Here is a 23,079-nt window from a genome sequence, read left to right as displayed (position 1 = left end):
TAGCTATAATAGACACCGTAATGAATACTGTGATGGACACCGTGATGAGCATTATAATAGAGACTATAAATAGCATTGTAGTTACCGTTTTATAATGCTCATCACGGTGTCCATTATAGTATTCATTACGGTGTCCATTATAGTGTCTATTATAATGCTCATTACGGTGTCCATCACAGTATTTATTACGGTGTCCATTATAGGTAAAGACACGAGACAGAGCGCCATCGCTGAGTATATACTAATTTGTCGAGACACTCGCCCAATGGCATCCGGATTCCTGTTTCCTGTTCACCGGAAAGAGGTTATAGCGGCAATGCCCGTTTGGGTTCGCGCAGCACGCTAAGCCTTTAGCCAACAGCCCAATCATATGCTCAGCTTATGCATGAGGTGCTATGACCAGCTGTCCCACGGACTACGTAGCCGCGTATAAACATAAGATTTAACCCCGTGGCACTATATCTCTACACTACGAGGCGGCAATGCTAGAGTCTTCTACCTCTACGGACGGAGTAGCGTCTACTCTACGAAACATCTCTGCCTTGTGCTTAGATAACTCAAAGTGTATAGAGGAAAAGACCTCGTAAGAGAGCGACTTCGGCGTCGTAGCTAGCCTTCGTGATGTATCTGCCGCACCCAAGCTCTAGACACTTCCACTCTTGGCTAGGAGGTGCGTCTATGGTCTCAAAAGGATCGTCTTAGTCGAGAAAGCGGCCACAAGCTTCGCCGCACCCCAGCAATCGCCGCACCCCAGTGACCTTTTATCATCAACACCACCAATATTGCTCGTATCAACTTGATTCTTTTCCCAATGTGTTCGCAGCTATCTGTTTCCATATTCTGCATACTCATATCGCGTAAAAACACGTTGTGTTGCCGAGAGGTTGGTGTTGACGCTTCGGCATGGGATTTTGGTGAGAGCCCCACCAAAGCTTCATGCGCCCGTGTCGAGATTCACGCGTTTCTTGCTTTCTCACCACCTCACCACATACAACAACACACCATGGAGCCCACCATAGTGCCCACAGGCTCTCAAATTCTGTATTCGCGATGCTATTCTGAGCAATTTGAGCTACATATCGTGTAGTTTGAGCGTGTGTGGCAATTGATACAAGCCAGCAACACCATGTGTCGGAACGCGAGAATCCGAGCTGGGGTGCGGCGATTGCTGGGGTGCGGCGAAGCTTGTGGCGAGAAAGCGAGCATAGCGGTCTATCAAAATGTATATATATCCGGAGATAAGTGTCTCGGCACACCGTGCGTCTCGGCACGCGTGGACAGACGTTGCCTCTTACGATCGCGACTCAGAAGGCGCATGTCAGTCTGAACTGTTTCAGGTAAAGTCGGTGGCGACCGTACGACGCCGTCGGAGCACAAGAAATACTAGGGACTCAACGTCTGATTAGAGTTCGCTAGCTCGGTCTTCGACACTCACTCGCAAATTGAAGCACACGTGGCATTACAGTGTACGCTGAGGCGCATGTATGTATTGGTCAAGTACGTAGTCTCGAGTCTACTGCAACATGTACTGCTCTGCGACCGGCACTATGCACGTTGTAGTAGAAGTTGCCTCTGCTACTCCTGTCCACGGTTGAGTGCCCGTACATTGCGCTGGCGCGTCATATAAATCATAGTGTATATACAAGCGTGCGTCAAGAAAGGGCAGATGCATGCCTAGATGTAAGCTTGGAAGCACTCATCGCGTGTCCAAGCCCTCATACGAGTACCGATGGCCAAGCAAAACGATGCGATGTACTTTTACATAAACACCTCTCTGAGGTAATATCTTTCAACTAGACCGAGTAAGCACCTTGGCTCTAAGCATAGACTCATCCTCAGACATTGGCTTATTCATCCCAGTTGTTCCATCAACGCCATATGCGGTGACGATGACTCGAGCTAACTACAAACAGAATCCTACAAGACAGACCCGATTTCAGTCGAAAGCCTTAAGGACAGAATCTATGAGACTTATACCACTATCGGTGTCCCCGTCACCGCTGATCTCCACCACATGCCTCCCCCTAGACCTTGATCTATAATGTATTTGCCCTTCAAAGCTGCCACTTCTAGATTGTCGTAGGATACGAGCGTACGGGACGCTTGATCGTAGCTCCACGAGGCGATGAGGTCTTTGTCGACTTGAGTCGTATTCGCCAGCTTCGTCGCTAGGGCCTAAATGGGAGGTTATTATGTGTTTGACGGTCTCCAATTCCACATACCTTATAGTCCTATACACCACTCGGACCCTAATCGGTTGGATTAGGCCACGATCCTTAAGAAACAGAAGAAAACGTCTATCCTAGACCGTCTGTTTCAAGAAGTTATGACCGTAAAGCGGCATGCCTAGTATAATTTTGCTCGGAGAAACGCCTGCCTTAGTATAGGCTTCTACCGCTTCGTGGGTGTTGAAAGGTGTAGCTAGTGGATCGCGAGTGGAAGAGTACACATTCGCCGAGTGGGCAGCGGTTTTGTTAAAGGATCCCGAGTAGTCGTAGCCTATTAGCAGCCAATAATCCAGAAGCCCGTCCATCTCTTTGATCTCTAGATTCATATAGCGACTTGGGTTCGGTGATACAGCTGCTGTTAATATCTTCGAGGCATTAAGCTTTGCTCTCGTGACTTGGAGCAGAGAGAGAAAGTCCTCACCCTCGCCCTTATTTTGCGGATATTCCTAGTCGATGTCTAGACCATCAAAGTGGTATTGCTCCGCAAGGTCCACTGCACTTCGGGCGAAGTTCTCACGATTGGCGGGGTTGTTCATAGCTGCAAATTGTCCAGCTTGAGAATAGGTCCAGCCGCCAATGCTGAGCAAGATCCTCAACTCGGAGTTCGTGTTTCTCAGCCCCTGGACGCCTTGTATGCAGCCCATAGGGAGAGCACTTCTACTACATGGGCGAGTCAAATCCGCGTCGAGATCGCTAGGAGAGACAGTACCATTGGTACTAATATTTGCAAATGCATACAGAATGTGAGTGAATCTCTCGGGTTTTTTGATGTCCTCGGGGACAAACTGTCGACCATATTTAGACCAGTTAGGATAGTAGACCATGGAGAACGGACGACCATCACTGACAGCCTTTGGCGAAGTTGTGGCAAGAGGCTCTGCGACACTACAGAATTGACAGGTTGCTGAAGTTGTAGCTAGATGTCCGCTGACGGTGCTGTGTGAGTCAACAACGGCCGCGGAACTGTTGTATGAGTTTGAGACCAGCGCGGAGCTATGCTCAGTATCAGCCACAGTAATCTTGTTGTCGAAGCAGTAGTAAGTATGATTCGTCTGGACTTCCTGCCAGTACTGCGACGCACAGATCTCAGTGGCTCCAACTGTTGTGGAGTCTCGACAGTCTCCCTCATTGCATTGTGCAGTCGCAGCAACGACGATACCAAGGCCCAGTAGCTGGAACATGGTGGTATTCGGAAGTGGAATAGCAGCTGTTGTGATCGTGAACACCAGGTCATGCATCCGACATAGTCGGCGCCTTCACGGCCTCGGTGACGACCCGAGCCATGAAAACGGAATGCCGGAATCTGGAAGCCCGAGTTGCGTCCGGGGTCGGCTACAGTCGCGGTCAGGAAACAGCATTGACCTGGACATATGGATTGAGGGAATGAGATAAGGGCGTGCGAGACTTGCAAAGCCGAAAAACGTGCTGTTGGCGGTCGTGACCTCCAGGATTAAGCGCAGGGGTGTGAAGCTCCACACACCAGCCCTCTCGTGGGCGTGGGCTACACGCCACGTCTCGTTAGTAGCATGCTGGGGGCAGTCGTACGGGTGATATTGACTGCGAGTTCGCCATGTGACGTTCTTATCCGAACACACCGCCGGCTTGGCGCTCAGCTTTGTATTTGGAGTTTTCTCAGGTAGCTTTTCTATATCTCAGATTCACACTCGCCAAGGTTCTTATATCTAGTAGCTTTTCTATATCTCAGATTCACACTCGCCAAGGTTCTTATATCTAGTAGCTTTCCTTCCTTTTAGCCTTTCTATTAGGTTAAATCAGCCTATAAGTAAATCTCCTAAGCTATAAGTCTCTAACTTACGCCTTAGTCGGATCTTAGTACTAAAGCTAAGCGAGGTAACCTTACTAACCTTATCTTAGCTCCTACGAACGGGGCGGGCTACTTAAACCTTTAGTATAGAGGATACTAACTAATACCCTAATTAAGGCGGTTATTACCTACTAGACTAGTAAGGTTTTACTACTTATCTAGTCGGAGAGAGCCTAGCCTATAGTCGCGCCCTAGGTAATAACTATACGGCTTAGCCTACTAGCCTAAACGACACCTTTAGGGCTACTTAGGCTATACCCCTAGCTACTCGGTCGTACCGCCGCCCTAACCGCGATAGCGACGCGGAGATAGATAGGGCGGACTACCTAGACAAAGATAACTTCGGCCTATATAACGAGCTAGCTAGTAGAGGTAAGGTACCTAGGATAGGAGATCTCTCTATTCTAAAGTCTAACGCTTAGAATAACGAGTACCTTAACTAGATATTGTCTATTAGAGCCTAGATTAGCCTAAATAAGAAACAGATTATTAAACCACGCCTTTCCGACCTAGAGAAACTAGAGCTCGTTAGTAGCTTCGTCGGTAGCGACTTTAACTAGTTATAGTTTAAAGCTATCAAAGAAACGCGCCTAAAGCCCCCTTATCTTAGGCACGGCAATTTCGACGATATAATTACGTAGATCTCTAACTTTATAGTCGACCTAGACTATTAGGAGTAGATCTAGCGTAAGTAGGAGACTACCCGTTAAACTAGGAGTATTAGGACCTTTATTAGGTTGCTTAGGCTAACTAGGAGCCGTATAACTGCCCTACTAGATAACTTTACCTACCTATATAAGTTTCTAGCCGGCCTAAAGCCCGATATACTAGCTAAACTAGACAATTATAACTTCCGAGCGACTAATACAAATATTCGCGTCTACTTCTAGTAGGCTATTATAGCCGGCTAGCGACTCTATCTTAGCCCCGGAAGGGACTAGAAGCTAGCCGTAATAATATTAGCCGTCGAGAAGTTCGTAGACGGAGATACTAAAGCCTTTATAGCTCTTCGGAGCGACTTAGGTAGCTTGGCGCGCGGTAGAGGACGCGGTAGAGGCCGCGGCGGACGTAGACACGGGCGAGGTAATCGTAGAGGCCTCTCCGGGCGCTTAGACGAATACTATAACTATAGTAATATAGGCCACTTCGCGCGCGACTACTCTAAGCTAAAAAATAGAGCCTAAGACGTCTTAATCGAGGTAGACGTACTTAGGATTATTAGACGCCTCTATACCCCTACCTAGAGAATCCTACTAGAATAGGACGACCCTAGCTACTAAGGGTAAGGCTTAGTAGATATAAGTAGAAGAGGATAGAGCGTTATCTTTATTTAAAGAACCCGAGTCGGAGACTAAAGAGGAGGTCGACTATATAATAGAGAGACTAATAGCAATAGGTAGAGGGCTCTTTACTATTAATGCCCGCCTAGGACCTAATTAGGTTCGGGCTAAGGTTACTCTAGACTACGTAGCCTCTAAAGTATACCTCTTAGCCCGAAAATTAAAGTAACTCCCTCGATCGCTTTTTAGGGACTTACCGCTAGTAAGGATCGTCCTCTTAAACGGTAAGGAGATTATTTCTACTTAGGGTGTCCTTCTACTATATTAGATTAGTACCTAGTAGGACATAGTCCCCGCTAGAGTTATCGATATAGAAGGATTTGACCTTATCCTAGGCCTTAAGTAGTTCTAGGAAGTCAAACCGGACGTAAACTAGTAGTCTAGCTCTACTAGACTACGGGACCGGCGTAGCCGGCACTATACGATTAGGTCGTACTCTAAGGTATTTAACCTAAAGGACGACAAAGGCGAGCTAGAAGTGTTTAACTCTATATATTTAGTAGACTTCGCTATACGATACAAAGGACCCTAGTTCTTTAACTCGCTTAGGCGACTCCCCGACGATATCCTAGTTAATATCGACTTCGAGGAACACGGCTTAGACAAGGTATACGAACGCCTTATAGCTATAGTAGGAGACCTAGACAATAAGTCTTAGCTACTATAGGTAGGTAACCGGGTCTTCTAGACGTTAGTTAATCTCTTCCTAGAGATCTAGAGAGCTTAGCTCCCGGCTAGACTCCTACGGAAGAGAGCTTTCGACTATACTATCCCTACTAGTAACGCTCGACCTATTAACTAGCCCGTATACCGTCTAAACCCTAGTTAGCTTCGAGAACAGGCTCGCTAGATCTAGATACTCCTTAATCGCGGACTAATTAAGGTCTCGTCCTTACCCTAGGGATCCCTAGTCCTCTTTATCCCTAAGCTAGACGGCTAGTAGCGTATATATATTGACTATCGCGCCCTAAACGCCGTAACTACTAAAAACGGCTTCCCCCTCCTACGTATCTAGGAATGCCTAGATACGGTCGCGAAGGCTAAATACTTTAGTAAACTAGACCTAGTCTTAGGGTACTAGTAGCTACTAACCGACTTAGCCGATACGTATAAGACTACGTTTAATACTAGGGATAGGAAGTACGAGTTCCTTATTATACCCTTTAGGCTAATAAGCGCCCTAGCCTCGTTTTAGTCTATAATAAACAAGATCTTAAGGGATCTACTTTAGAAGAAGGTCGTCGTGTACCTCGACGACATCCTAGTCTTCTTAGACTCTAAGGAACAGTACGAAAAAGATCTAAAGGAGGTCTTTAACCGCCTAAAGAAAGCTAAACTATTCTACTCCCCTAAGAAGTACGATATTAGAGTCAAGTTAGTCACCTTCTACGGGCATTAGATCGAGAAGAATTCGATTAGGCCACTATAAGACAAGATCGACGCGATTAATAGTTAGCCTACGCCTACTAATATATAGTAGATTAGGCTATACCGCCGATCGACCTATATATCTAGGGAAACGGATTGAAAAATGGCGACGACGACGGCAGTAGACGACCGAGAGCAAGGGGGGAGACGAGTGGAGGACGCTCTATAAGAAGGCGGAAGAGATGGTAGCGGCAGAAGAAGGGAGGTTTCCGGAGAGAGCACTAAAAGGAGTAATAAGCGAACTACTCGGGGGACTGAAGGCGCTCAAACGACAAACAAGCACTACGATCAACATGGCAATCGAGGCAGCAACACGAAACGTAAGAAACAACCCTTAAAGAGACCCGAGACAGACCTAGGGCCTAACGACCTAGGCAACAATCGCGAGCCAACCCACCCCCCCTTAAAGCACAGTACTACGAGTCTATATTACGGACCAGAAAGAGAAGGAAGAGATAGGAAAGATGACCGGGAGGGAGATAGTCGAGAAGATCGGAGTAAAGGGAATAGTAGGGGCAAGGGCAGACAACAAAGGGGTCAAGCTGTTTACAGCACACGTATAGGACAAGAAGGCCCTCGAAATAAATAAGGAGTGGACACTGAAGATCGAGAGCACAGCGAAAGTCTCCCATCAACAGTATATAGTAATTGCGCATAGGGTCCCACGAACCTTTGACACACAAAGGGATACACTAAACCTCTAGAGGCAAAACTAGGTAATAGTACTAGGACTACAGATCACAAAGACAGCGTAGGTCAAGAAGAAGATAGAGGAGGGTAAGAGGGCCTCCTCGCTGATCTTATAGGTTGCAACACTAGAGCAAGCGAACAAGGTCTTAGACCAAGGGTTGTACTAGGACTTTAAGAAGCTAGATGTAGAAATCCATCAGAGCAACCACAGAATCCTTCAATGTTTCAACTGTCAACAGTACGGACACATTGCCCCAAAGTGTAGCAAAGCCACACCAGTCTGCTCACACTGTGCTGGTGATCACGCGACCCAAGAGTGCCAAAAACGGAAGGAGGACACAAGATGCGCAGCATGTAGGAGAAAACACCCGGCATGGTCAAACCAATGCCTAGTTAGACTATCAGCCCAGTGGAGAGCGCGGGAAGCAAGGGTAACAACACTAACTAGGTTCCTAGTAGGTGAACAGAAATAACTAGAGAGAACCACCCACCCGAATAAGAGACCCCGGCCACAAGAGGAGCCATAAATAGTGCTAGCAATAGGGAGACCAACGTTCTTGTACAAGGCAGCGCAGAGCAATAGACAAATAAGAATCAACCAAATGATAGGGAGCCAACCCCAAAGGGAAGAACAGGAGGAGGGACGGGAAAACTAAGAGCAAGACTAACAGCAAGACTAAACGGACCTAGACATAAACATGTCCTAATGCCTCACACTAATAGACTATTAATCATTCAGTATAATGTGAACAGAAGCAAAGACAAGGTCCAAAGGAGCTTTCTACAAGCCTTAGACCCGGAGGAACACCACATTATAGCAATACAGGAACTATAGATCAACCTACACTCTAGGATTCCATCAACTGTACGAGACCCGAGATACTACGTAGTAATAAACAGAATCGAGGGAGTCCTACGAACTTGTATCTATGTCAGTAAGAAGGTACTAGTAGAGGACTAGCAGGCCTGGCCGAGAACCGATAGGGATATCACTATAGTACAGCTCAAAATAACTCAAGGCCAAGTCCTGATCTATAGCGTATACAACCTACCTCTAGAGTCCAGAAGCAGCACACAACTACATACGCTAGGAAGGCTCCCGGAAGCAATAGACCAACAAAACCACAACATCGTGATAGGAGATTTCAACCTCTACTACCTAAAGTGGGGATCGGACTTCACCCTAGCACACCACTTCTTAGTAGGGAGGCTCATTAGTCAGATAGAAACAGCCCAAATGGACTTGATTACGCCAAAGGGAACAGAAACTTGGGCTAGAAACAACAGTTCTAGCACGCTAGACCTATACTTTATGTCCTACGCCTTAACACGACGGGTAGAAAGCTGCATAGTCAATGACTAACTAGAGTCCTTATCAGACCACTATCTAATCCAAACCGACATCCAACTCACAGTTAAGGAGGAGAGGGAACCTGAGAGGAGGCTCTGCTAGAAGTAGGCCGAGTGGACACTAGTATAGCAGCGGCTAGAAGGCGAACTAGAACAGGTGAACATTAACAACATACATATAACGGAGGGGATTGACCAAGCAGTAGAGTAGCTGATAGAAGCTATACAAAGGGCAGCCCAGGCCTATATACCTAAGAAGAGATAGTCGCTATACTAGAAGCTATACTGGACACTAGAGTGCACAGCCAAAGTCAAGGAGGCAAGGAGAGCAAGAAGGAGATAGGAGCAACGACGTACCCAAGCAAACTGGGAAGCCTATAACAACGCGTACAAAGCAAAGAAGGCGCAGATTAGAAGAGACAAGACGCAGGAGTGGAGGTCAACTATAGGGATGATCACAGAACACCCGGAACAAATCTAGAGACTAGTAGAATAGGCTAGGAAACCAGACGAGGAACGAAACTCCCCGCCCTAGTTTCCCTTAATATAGGACTAAGACGGGGAAACGCAAACCACTCCGATAGGGAAAGCGAAAGCATTCGTAGACCACTTCTTCGGGACTTAGGTAGAGGCAGACCTAAGCAACATCCTAGGAACACACATTCCTCCGCTAAGGGAGGCTAACTAGCAAGTGTCTACTATAGAGATCGGAAACATTATCAAGAAACTGAAGGGCAACAAAGCCCTAGGCCTAGACAAGATCCCTAACCGTTACCTAAAAGCTAGCAGCAGCCTTATCACTCTAGTGCTTACGCCAATCTTTACCTAGTGCATAAAGTAGGGGTATTACCTAAAGGCCTTTAGGCAATCACTAACTTGCGTCCTAAGGAAACCCTAAAAGGAAGACTATACTAAGTTGAAGTCATATAGACCAATTGCGTTGCTGAACACACTAGGGAAGCTCCTAGAGAAGGTCGTGGCTATAAGGCTCACCGGAATAGTAGAAGAACACAACCTCCTCCCGGCAACGCAAATGGGGGGGAGACAAAAGAGATCTACCCTCACAGCAGTCGAAATGATCATAGAGCAAATTAGACACATCTGGCACTATAGCAACAATAAGGTAGCCTCACTACTTTCACTAGACATATTAGGGGCTTTCGACAATGTGTCCTACGTAAGGCTCCTACACATCCTTAGAATGAAAAGCATCCTAGCCTAGATAGTACACTTTGTATAGTTATTCCTTAAGGACAGAACAACCTAGATCCTCCTAGGGTCCTTCAAAGCCCCGCAGACCCCAATTGCGAACACGGGCATCCTACAGGGCTCTACACTCTCCCCAATTCTGTTCCTCCTCTTTATAGCCGACCTGACCCCACTCCTAGAAACAGTAAACACCTTAGCATCGGGGTTCGTAGATAACACAAATATCCTAGCGTAGTCGGGGTCTATAGAGGAAAACTGCGCACTCCTAGAGGAGAGACATAGACAATGCGAAAAGTGGGCAAGAGAGCATAGGGCAAAATTCGCACCGGACAAGTACTAACTTATCCATTTTAGCAAGGCAAAGACAAAACACAACTTGGTAGTACTAGTAAAAATCCAGGGGTTCGAGACCCATCCTATAAGGGAACTTAGAGTCCTTGGGATATGGCTAGACCCGAAACTCAGCTAGAGACCACAAGTGAAGAAGGCGCAAGCGAGAGCGGACACCAACAGACAATCAATCGAGAGACTCACTACGTCAACCTAGGGGGTGACCTTCACAAAGGCCCAGACTATGTACAAGGCCATTGTCAAGCCCGCAATGCTATATAGAGCAGCAATTTGGGCAGCGGAAAAACACATCCCGAAGAGAATTGAGGACCCCCTTAACAGAGCGCAGGCAGCCTGCCTAAAGAGAGTACTAGGGGCATATAAGTCAACCCCTCACAGGACAATGGAAATGGAATCAGGTACAGCCCCTATTAGGGAGTACCTCCAGGGCATGAGGTGTCAATACGCAGAGAAGACATCAGCATACCCAGCCCAGGGAACTATCTAAGCAGCTACTCAAAGGATAAGAACCTAGTGGGAGAGGAGGAGAAGACCTAACCGGCCACACATAATCCCACAGAAGGAAGTAGACCTAAAAACATCACAGGAAATCCTAGCAGCCCTTGAACAGAGAGAAGCTCTAAGGGAGCAAGCTAACACAGGGGACAAAGGGAAAAAGAAGCAAAGCCAAGCAGAAAGGATCGCAGGTCACCTATAGGAAACGCGTTGGAACCAAAAACCGGTGAGGCCAGGAGCCCCACTAGCGGCCAGGACCTTCGGGAGGTATAACTACCTTATCTACAAAGACCTGAAGAGGGCGGAAGCAAGCATAGCTATCCAGATTCGCTCTGAGCACATTGGGCTGAGAGCATACTTGCACCAAAGAAGAGTCCTAGGATACGATTCCAAACGTTGCCCCTGTGGCTACCTATCCCAAAACCCGGAGCACATAGTGCTGAACTGTACTAAGTGGGTAAAAGGGAGAAGCCAGTGGAGGGCGAAGGCAAGAGACAGGCAATACTAGGCCATCATCTAGGACAGACAAGATATAAGGAGAGTGACAAGATGGATCCTTAACGAGGACTACCTAGAGCAATTCTCCCTAGCAGTAGAAACGGAAAGGTGGATAGAGAGGAGGGAGAGAGAGAGAAGAGCCGGGGAAACAGAAGGGAGAAAGGGAATCGAGAGGAGGACATCACTAGGGTTACGGGCAAGGTAGTCATAGGGTAACAACTATGACACTAGCGTACCCTGAAGGAAGGAGAACGAAAGGACAAGACAGGAAAGAACGAGGAGGGCAAAGACGAGGAGGTTTTCATCCGTTAATCGGGTTTCCTACCTACACAAATAGACCTAAATAGCGAGAGACCTGCATAGGCCATAGGGCACTAAAACAGGCGAATGAATAATCTATCTATCTATCTATATAGTAGATTAGGTAGTTCCTTAGCCTCGTAGGCTACTACTACCGCTTTATTAAGGGCTTCGCGAAACTCGTAGTACCTCTCTTAGATCTTCTTAAGGAAAGCGACGAGTTACTTAGGCGGAAAAAGCGTCGCCTAGTACGATAGAACGCCTAGTACGTATACGCTTTTAAGAGCCTAAAGCTCGCGCTAACCTTAGGGCCTATACTAATCCCGCCTAACCCTAAGAAGCCCTTTACGATTAAGACTAATATATCTAAATAGGCTATAGGCGCTACTCTCTATTAAATAGGAGCTAATAATTAGCTATACCCTATAGCCTTCTCTAGAAGGAAGCTTTAGGGAGCCGAGCTAAATTACCTAGTTTATAAAAAGAAGGGCCTAGTAATTAAGGAAGCCCTCCGAACTTAGGATAACTACGTAGAAAATAGCTATACGGTCACGATCCTAACCAATTGTTAGTCGCTTAGGTACCTTAATAGTACTAAGGGCTAGAGTAAGAGGATTGTACGATAGGCTAAAGAGTTTTAGTAATATAACTTAGACATTAGATATCGTAAGGGGGAAGAGGCGATCGTTCCCGATACGCTCTCCCGTCGGCCTAACTTTATTAGAGAAGGACCTACTAACCTAGCTTAGCCGGTTAAGCAACTCGTAGCTATAAGATTCGAAGCTAACGAGACCGACTTATTCCCTAAACTAATAAGGTAGTTTAAGTTAACGGGACGGATACTAACTTACGGTCTCTACCTCGAGAGCTTAATTAAGGTACGAGAAGAGGAATTCGAGCTACTCCTACCGATCGACGAGTCTAAGGAACCTAGATTAGGCTTTATTCTTCTAGACGATAAGGGAATAGCGCCTTTCCTCGTACTAACCTAGCGTCTTAATCTAGTAAACTATATATACTAGCGATACGGACACTTTACGGCGCCCGGGCTAATAGGTTAGCTCGAGATAAGAGCCTAGTAGCCTAGTATAAGAAAGGACGTACAAAAGTTTATCGAATCCTACCCTAGATACTAGCTAATATAGAAAAAGAAGCCTAATAAGCCTAAACTACGCGAGCCGCGGTTTTACTAGGTTAATAATAAGCTTAGGCCCTTCGAGAGATAGGCAATTAATGTCGTAGGGCCTTTACCGAAGAGTCTACTAGGAAACGAGTATATTATTACGGCGATAGATTACGCTACGGGTTAGCTAGTTACTTAGGCCGTTCTGTATACGGGTACTAAAGCGACTATAGTATTCCTATACGAGAGAATCTATTAGGACTACGGGCTACCCTACCAGCCCCTCTTAGATAATATATCCCTATATTATCCTATAACAAATAGGAAGGTAGAAAATCTGAACGGTATACTAGGATCGATACTAACGAAGCTATATATTAGTAATAATATTAGGCTATAGGATACCTTTCTACCTAAAGTAATCTACTATACTAGATACCGCTAGTATACGATAACCTACCTTAGCCCCTTCTACCTTATATATAGATAGATAGATAGATTATTCATTCGCCTATTTTAGTGCCCTATAGCCTATATAGATCTCTCGCTATTTAGGTCTATTTATATAGGTAGGAAACTCGATTAACGGATAAAAACCTCCTCGTCTTTGCCCTCCTCGTTCTTTCCTATCTTGTCCTTTCGTTCTCCTTCCTATAGAGTACGCTAGTATTATAGTTGTTACCCTATAACTACCTGGCCCGTAACCCTAGTAATGTCCTCCTCTCGATTTCCTTTCTCCCTTCTGTTTCCCCGGCTCTTCTCTCTCTCTCCCTCCTCTCTATCCACCTTTCCGTTTCTACTACTAGGGAGAATTGCTCTAGGTAGTCCTCGTTAAGGATCTATCTTATCACTCTCCTTATATCTTGTCTATTCTAGATAATAGCCTAGTATTACCTGTCTCTTACCTTCGCCCTCTACTAGCTTCTCTCTTTTACCTACTTAGTACAGTTCAGTACTATATACTCCGGTTTTTAGGATAGGTAGCTATAGGGGCAACGTTTAGAATCGTATCCTAGGACTCTTCTTTAGTATAAGTATGCTCTTAGCCTAATGTACTTAGAGCGAATCTAGATAGCTATACTTACTTCTACCCTCTTTAGGTCTTTATAGATAAGGTAGTTATACCTCCCGAAGGTCCTAGCCGCTAGTAGGGCTCCTAGCCTCACCGGTTTTTAGTTCTAACGAGTTTCCTATAAGTGACCTACGATCCTTTCTACTTAGCTTTGCTTCTTTTTCCCTTCGTCCCCTATATTAGCTTGCTCCCTTAGAGCTTCTCTCTATTTAAGGGCTACTAGGATTTCCTATAATGTTTTTAGGTCTACTTCCTTCTATAGGATTATATATAGCCTATTAGGTCTTCTCCTCCTCTCCTACTAGGTTCTTATCCTTTAAGTAGCTACTTAGATAGTTCTCTAGGCTAGGTATACTAATGTCTTCTCTACGTATTGACACCTTATACCCTAGAGGTACTCCCTAATAGGGGCTATACCTGATTCCATTTCTATTATCCTATAAGGGGTTGACTTGTATGCCCCTAGTACTCTCTTTAGGTAAGCTACCTACGCTCTATTAAGGGGGTCCTTAATTCTCTTCGGGATATGTTTTTCCGCTACCTAAATTACTACTCTATATAGCATTACGGGCTTAATAATAGCCTTATATATAGTCTAGGCCTTTATAAAGGTCGCCTCCTAGGTTAACGTAGTAAGTCTCTCGATTAATTATCTATTAGTGTCCGCTCTCGCTTACGCCTTCTTTACTTATAGTCCCTAGCTAAGTTTTGGGTCTAGCTATATCCTAAGGACTCTAAGTTCCCTTCTAGGATAGGTCTCGAAGCCCTAGATTTTTACTAGTACTACTAAGTTGAGTTTTGTCTTTACCTTACTAAAATAGATAAGTTAGTACTTGTCCGGTACGAATTTTACCCTATACTCTCTTACCTACTTTTCGTATTATCTATATCTCTCCTCTAGGAGTACGTAGTTTTCCTCTATAGACCCTAACTACGCTAGGATATTTATATTATCTACTGTTGAGAATATATAGGCCGTAGGACAAGTATATAGGTGTAAGTGTGTTATATAACTAGATTACGTAACTAGGGTTTACTAGCCTATAGGCTAGCAAATATCCGGACACCTAGTATCTACCTACACTAATACTAGCGATACTATATATAGATACACGCTATCCTATTAGGTCCTTCTTTGTCTTTTGTATAATCCGCCGTCTTCTACTACTACGTAACTCGTACCTGTTTAATAGGTTATGAGCCCGGGTTAGTAACTCGGTGTTTCACCCTCGACAAAGTCGTATTAGAGTTATTCCTCTTTAGAATAAAAGGAAGGTAGACTAGAGGCCGTACCCGCCTTGTATAGGAAGCTATAGCCGTGCTGTAGGTGTATATAAGACGTAAAAGAGCCTAGTAAGGCACTATTAGACTCCGAGTTAGGGAGCCTATACTAATACCTTAGACAAGTAGGCGAGCTTACTAAGAAGAGTCGCTCTCCGGACATCGCGTTTACATCGACTAACTGTTTATTCTAAGAGAGCCGTAGTGTCTTAGGAATCCCCTCTACTAAGAGAGTTACGCTATAGTGTCTTAGTACTAACACGAGATAGTGTCTTAGAAACACTATCCTTACGACCGACTTTCCTCGCTTTCTAGTAGATAGCTATTATCTCCACTATTAACCTCGCGTTCGGTTCACCTCCTATCGATCTAATCGCGTACGAACGAATACATCCTTTTACCTAAGGGTAGCTAACCTATCCCTTAACTTACAAAAAAATGGAGAACGAGACTAGTTTTATAAGAAAGAGAGTAGCACCTGTTCTAATAAGAGAGAACCACGAAACATAGTTCAAGCTAATAAGAATACACCTAGTATTAAAGTAGGTTAACTAGGTCCTCGAAGACATTATTACGGACATTCCCGCTATAACCCTATCTATAGCGACACCCTCTACATTATTAGAGTCATCCCTTCCTTTAGATCAAGCGATAAGGAAGGTATCGTACAGACGGCACAATGTAACGGCCCTATATAAGATGTATATCTGTCTGTCGACAGATAACTAAGAGATAATATACGAGATCCGGTATACGAAGGAGTTATAGGAATAGGCTAAAGCTAAATACAAGAGAAGACTTCTCGCTACTAGAAGAAGTTTGCTTTAGCAATATACCAATTTCGTGATGACAGAGGACTAGTCAATAGATAACGCCTAGTAGGAGCTTAGATCAATTATAAGGAGGGCTGTTTCAATCTCGCCTTAGTTCTAAGACATTAAGACTAAGGACAGAAAGATCTAGTAACTCTTAGTAGCTCTACTAGACTTATTTGGCTCAATTCGCGATACAATTGATGCCTAGATGAATCTCTTACTACAAGACATTCTTACAATTCTTAGGGAGAAGTAAGAATCAATGATTTATTAAGGGATAGCTATATTCGCTAAGAAGGGTTTCTAGGGCAAGCTTACGTACTATCTCTACGGTAGTGACCATTTTATAAGCAAGTGCCCACACCTTTCTACAGCTTAGTAGGCTGTTAGAAATAAGGACAAACTAGCTAGGGTTACCTACCCTACTAAGAGACAACCGTTACCACCTCGTAGGAGGTCATTATTACTAAACCTTCGTAATGTCCTTAAGGTAATAACGGACCTTATAAAGTAGATAAAGGAGAGCCGCAAGCCAAAGGCCTCCTCTAGTAAGCCTACAAGGGCCTATACGACCTAGGAAGACGTATTAGACCCTAAGATACTATTAGAAGACAATGATATTAATAAGGTTGCCTATTCTACTATAGAAGCTAAAGGTAAGTACCCCTCGTCTGAGTGGTTGCTTAACTCTTATATATCATTATATATAACTGACTAAGATTTACTATTTAGGACACTAAAGCCTCTTTAAAAGAGGAAGTGGATCAAGGTTAGGGGTGGCTATCTATAAGCTATATATATAGGAAGTGTAGTAATAGGTAGTCCTTCTAGAAAGCAAATTGTCTTAGAAAATGTCCTATTTGTTCCTAGCCTTAGAGTTAGTCTTGTTTCGTGGAATTAGTTTAGCTAATAGTCTGCTATCTAACTACCTAGTTTCACCCTAAAATCCTTGTCTAGTAAATCCGTTGTCTAGACTAAACTTCGAGGAGGAGTACCGTTTATCTACTCGATCTCGGAAATTCTTAAGCTATAGTATACTAGTATACTCTTTTAAGAACGTGACGGTACCGCTATAGCTAACACTAAGTCCGAAGATTAGTAGGAGCTATAGTATAGAAGATATACACACCTTAGTAAGGGACTACTAAGAAACCTGTATAGAGTTACTAATAAGAAAGATCCTATTCCTATTCCTTCTAAACACTAGAATTGTAAGGTCTGCTCCCTTATAAACATAAGGAAGTTCAAAGAACCTGCTATAGAGAGGAAAGGGGAGAGGCTGGCCCTTATCTCTATTGATATCTATAGGCCTTTTCAGGGCGTAGTCTCTAGGCTAGGATATAAATATTGGCTTAAGATTATAGACAACTTCTCTAGGAAGAAGTGGGTAATCCCTTTGAAGGCTAGGAGCGACGCTTCTATAGCTCTACGGGATTAGAAGGTCTAGGCAGAACGGTAGTCAAGGTGCTTTCTGTCTACGATCCGTAGTAATAGTACAAAGGAAATTCTCGCCTTGCTAAAAGAGTAGGAGGAGGAGTTTGGCACTTAGATAGACACAACTAATGCCTACAACTCTCTTTAAAATAGACCTGTAGAAAGGTCAATTTAAGCCTCTAAGAACACAGTCCGGGCTATACTTAAAGACTCTAGTATACTAGTTAAGTTCTAGCTAGAAGCTTTATAAGCATAGACTATAATTAGAAGCAGACTGCCTAATGGTCTGATCATTAATAGTATTACTCTTTCACTAGAAGAAGCCTTTACTAGCCAAGTACCGTCAGTCGACCATTTCCGCGTCTAGGGATACAAAGCTGTAGTCTATATAGACCTAAGAGCCTAACCTTAAGGCTTAAGGAGAGACAAGTTAATGAACTAAGGAAAAGAAGCCGTGTTTATAGGCTACTTAGAAAACACTACAAAACAATAGCTGTTCTAGGATCGCGACATAGAAGTAATAAAAGCGTATAGTCACGTCGACTAGTTTAAGAATAAGAAGGGGGGAGATATAGACCTTGGTATCACCTTTACTAACCGGCCGAGTCGAGCGCTACAGCGCAATCCTATTAGGAGGAAGCCCTTTAGGGCGAAATTTTCCGATAGGGGATTATTAGAGACACCGTTACGAAGGCTAGGTGAAAATATAGCGGTCTTAATACTATCGAAGGCCGATAACGGTAGATCTATATAGAACCTACCTAAGTTATTAACACTATAACAACCGCTATTTAGATAACTTGCCCTTCCCCTAAAGGACATTAGAGAATACTAGAAGTTTAGAGATTAGGGTACTCTAATAAAAGAAAAAGAAGATGTCGTTTAGTTCGACCTATCCGAACACCTAGCGCTACCTTAGGTTGTAGGTAATAAGAGGTTAAGGGGGGACGGAGATAATAACTCTAAAGAGTATAAGGCTAAATACTATAAGGCTCTTATCGCCTAGATGTTCTATCTCGACCCTAGAATAAGCTAGGTAGAGGAGATTCTAAACGTCGTAGAAGAATATATATTTGCTACTATTAGGTAGGCTATAGCCTATTAGTAGGAAGTGCTAATCCTAAAGTCCTATAAGGTAGCCGTAGGAGACACCGAATAGAGATATATATAGAGAGAGGTAATCGAGAACGAACTTATTACCTTAGTAAGTAACAATACCTAGGAAGTAGTTATACCGCTAAAGGGTGCGAATCTAATTACTTCTAGGTAGGTCTTTAATATAAAAAGAATGATTAGTAGAGCTATTAAGAAGTTCAAGGCAAGACTAGTTATAAGAGGGTTTTAATAGAAATATAGGGTTGACTTCGAAGAGACCTTTATACCTACTATTAGACATAATACTCTCCGAGTATTTATAGCAGTAGTGTATAGGAGAGATCTCGAGATGTACCTAGTGGATATGAATAATGCTTTTACCTAAAGTAGCCTTCTTAAAGACATCTATATAATCCCACCCCTAGGAGTTGAAGCACCTCTAAACATAGTGTTTTATAGGCTTAAGTAAGCAGCTAGAGACTAGAACAAGCTTTATGTTACGAAGCTAGAGAAGATTAGATTTACCTAGTCCTAGGTAGATCTATACCTACTTATCTATACGGATAGAGACCTTATAGTCCTTACCTATATAGATGACATACCTATTATAGCTCCGAAGCTATTAGATGTTCAGTAGTTTAAGGCTAAGCTTAGAAAAGTGTTTAAGATTAAAGATCTTAGTAAACCTACGAAGATCCTTAGAATAAGGATTATAACAGATAGGTCCTAAGGCACTTTAAAGCTTAATTAAGGACACTATGTCCAAGCTAACTTAGCCAAGATTAATATAGCTAGAGAGAAGGCTACGCTAACCTACTTACCTATAGAGAGCTACGAGTATTTAGTGCCTACGGCTCCTATAGATAAGCGGTGAAACAAACAGGATTACTAGAGCTATAATAGTACCTAGATATAGCTAATAATAATAACGAGGCCAGACTTAGCATTCCCCCTTAGAAGAATTAGCTTATATGTTACTGATCCCTCGTAGTAGTATATAAAGGCTTTAAAGAAGCTCTCCCGATACCTACGGTCGTACCTAGACCTAGGTCTTATATATAGAAAGGGAGGGGGCAATCTCTAGGGATACTAGGACTCTAATTACGCTATAGACAAAGTGGATAGAGTCTCAATTCTAGGATACGTATAGTTCCTTTATAGATCACCTATATCCCAGATAAGTAGGAAGCAGAAGTCTATTATAATATTAATAATAGAAGCTGAGTTTATAGCTATAAACGTAGCCGTAACGTAGTTACAATTTCTTGCTACTGTCCTTAGGGAAATAGGGTGCCTAGAACTAGTAGGAAAGAGCTCTTTCTAGCCGAGTATAAGGGTAAGTAAGGGCACTATTAACGAGCTAAGGCTAGTTAAGCTAATAGGTATTACAGTTCACTACTACCGTGACGTCGCGCGCCTTAGCGCTTCCTTATATATCTCGCGCGCTTTACGCTTCTCTTTTATAGCCTTACCGAATAACGCTTGTTTTACGGTAACCCTATACTATCGTCTTATAGATCACTACCCGTAATAGTTTGTTCGGTCTTATAAGCGGCCTATCTAGTTAGGCTAGTAGTTATAATCAAATCGTACTAATAATAACTATAGTCGCGTAAACAAGCGCATTAGTTAAGTTAATAGATCACCTCTCTCCTTCGCGTAAAACGCCTTAAGGCAGGTCAAGTTCACTATAGTTACTAACCGTCGAGTCGCGCGTATAGGCGTACTAATAACAACTATAGTCGCGTAAACAAACGTATTAGTTAAGTCAATAGATCACCTCTCTCCTTCGCGTAAAACGCGCGCCTCCCTACTCTTATAGGGCCCTTATATACCTACTAAGAGAGCAGTCTTATCTACTACGTAATTGTATAATATAGCTATACCCGGTAGTACTGCTAACGAGGTGCTCTTACCTAAGCAACCTCTTTATCTAGATCTTAGTAAGTATAAGCGTTAGTCGCTCGTACGCGCTAAGCTTTTCCTAACTAAATCTACTAAAACGTAGACACTCGATAACCTAGGTACCGATACCGCCCTAGGTACCTTCCCTTCCGACGACGACTCGAACTTTACCGCCGAATAATAAGAGATCGAGAAGGATCTACTACCTAAAGAATAGTAGTTTACCTTAACCCCCGACCCTATTAACTTCGTACAATTCCTTAACAAAGAATAGATCTTAGAAGAATGAGGAATTAAGGTGTATAAGATTATAGAGTCAAGAGATGATATATCTATATAAGATAGTAAAACTAATAATATACGCTAACCTAAGGAGTAGGCAATTGCCTTAGAGTATACTACTATTAAGAGCCTAGCTAAGTTCGTAACTCGTACTATAGTATACCCGGAGATTATGTTTCACCTCGTTCGCTAGATATAGTTAGACTTTATTACACTTTTCAACTAGGTCGAGTCCCTAAAGAAGGCTAATAAGGTTATATAGCGTAAGTACGCCGATATAAAGAAGGAACGTAATATCGTATCCGAGAGTCTTAGTCAACTCGAAAAGGATAAGGATGTTAAGGGCCTCTTTATATTCTACTTTAATAAATACTAGAAGTATAAGAGTTAGATATAAGACCTTTACGAAGCTAATTAGCGCCTCTAATAGGACAACGATACACTCTTTAGATAGGTCGAGGAGTCGTAGGTAGGCATGTTACCTAAGGACATTAAAGCCCTATCTAAGCGTAATTAGGTTCTAAATAAGAAGGTAGTAGGCTAAAGGCTTAGCTAGTAGCTAAGGACACGAACGGTACTAGCGATACTAGCGGTACTAACGGTAATAATAATAATGACCTTAGTCGTTAGGTCCGCGTCTACTCCCCTCGTCGTAACGGTGTTTTACGATCACCTACGCCTCCTACTTAGTAGGACCGTATAGGTAGAGGTATCTAACGAGGAGGTAGTAGAGGTAGTAGTAATAACGACGGAGATAACTCTAATAACAATAAAGGTAGAGATAATAGTCGACTACGCCGTTACCTACGCCGTAACTCCTTACGACGAGAACGCTAGGGCATACCTAGTAGTACTTCTAGGGTAACTAGTAATACCGCCGTTAGCTAGTTCACTACTATCGAACCCTTAGTCAATATTATAAATACTAACAAGTTAGTTAAGGACCTAGAAAGCAAGTTCGACAATAAGAATATAAACTTTAACCGTTAGCTCGATTAGCTAGAGATCAAGCTGTCCGTAATATAGTTCTAGACTATCGAGGACGGACTACGCTATATCCTAAACTACCTCGACGGGTACCTATACTAGCTATACAATCCGCGAGTACCCTCTAAGCATACTAAGCGTAATTACGTTAACCCCTTTAAGTCTATCGATAGTATAATCTAATTCCTTATCGATCGGTATAGTAAGAAGGACATCGTAGGCAAGGCCTTCTAGAAGCTCTAGGTCTTATAGTAGGGTAAGAACGAGTCATTTTCCATTTTTATCGCTAAGTACGACAAATAGCGTAACTTATACGACCTATTAGCTAAGACTAATTACTGCCTACTTGAGGGTAAGCTTAACTATAAATATATAGAGGCACTGCCTATAGAGACTAAGGACCGCGAAGACTTAGTCGACCTATACTATAAGCTCGAAGCTAAGTTCGAGCGCCTAAAGTCAAAGACCCTAGCTACACTACGACTATCTCGTAGTACTAGCGGTAGTAACGGTACTATACCTACCGCGCCCGGCGTAGCCTAAGGTTTAGGCCTTAAGCTATACGCTTAGATACCGCGCAAATTTAAGGAACTTAAGAAGCTCGAGCCTAAGGAGAAGGCTAGTATTATCGTAGTAGGCGGTTATATCCGCTACCGCTATATAGACTATAACTTATACTTACTAGACTACTCTATTAAGTAGTATAAGCGCCCTCCGCCGCGCGCGAATACTAGCTCTATAATATAGACACCGGCTAACCCTTAGTAATAGGGAAATAGCTAGACTAACGCTTAAGTACGATAACCGTTAGTCCTACTTACGAACATAATACTAAGAAGGAAATATAGCGAGATACGGTAATATAAGGACTAGAGTACGCTTTACGTATATTAGTAAGCTCTCTAATACCGCCTATTATACGAGGGGTACTAAGGCCGAGAGTGTCCCCTTACCTTATAATACCTAGTAGTATAGATAGTAATTAAGCTCTTACCTTCCTTAATTATAGTGCTGCCTCTTAGTATATAAATTCTATATACGCTCGTAGAGAAAAGACGCATTCATCGCTTATTATTTGGGTAGAGACAGCGGAACAAGCTAACCAGATATTAGACAATGGGCTATTCTGGAACTGCGAGAGAATGGACACGGAGATCCATCAGAGCAGCCACAGGGTACTACAATGCTTCCAATGCCAACAGTACGGTCACATAGCCTCAAAATGCGGGGAGAAGACCCCAAGGTGTCCTCACTGCGCAGGCCCACACCAGGGAAGGGAATGCCCAAAAAAGGAGAGCAGGTGCGCATGCTGCGGCAGAAGGCACCCAGCGTATTCAAGCCAATGCCCGGCTAGAATAGCAGCACAAGAAC

General features: G+C 43.6%; 1 protein-coding gene across 1 annotated transcript; it reads right to left on the bottom strand.

The window, feature by feature from the left end:
- Positions 1-1,971: 1,971 nt before the first annotated feature.
- CLAFUR5_12793 (Endochitinase 1) lies at positions 1,972-3,409 on the bottom strand (the record flags this gene model as incomplete). Its single annotated transcript, XM_047911941.1, has 4 exons — positions 1,972-2,175; positions 2,223-2,231; positions 2,309-2,674; positions 2,723-3,409. The coding sequence occupies 4 exons, from the start codon at positions 3,407-3,409 to the stop codon at positions 1,972-1,974; spliced, it is 1,266 nt and encodes a 421-aa protein (XP_047767700.1).
- Between the last annotated feature and the right edge of the window lie 19,670 nt (positions 3,410-23,079).

Source organism: Fulvia fulva, chromosome 11, assembly GCF_020509005.1.
Source record: "Fulvia fulva chromosome 11, complete sequence".
NCBI classification, from domain to species: domain Eukaryota; kingdom Fungi; phylum Ascomycota; class Dothideomycetes; order Mycosphaerellales; family Mycosphaerellaceae; genus Fulvia; species Fulvia fulva.
This window is presented reverse-complemented; position numbering and strand designations above follow the sequence as displayed.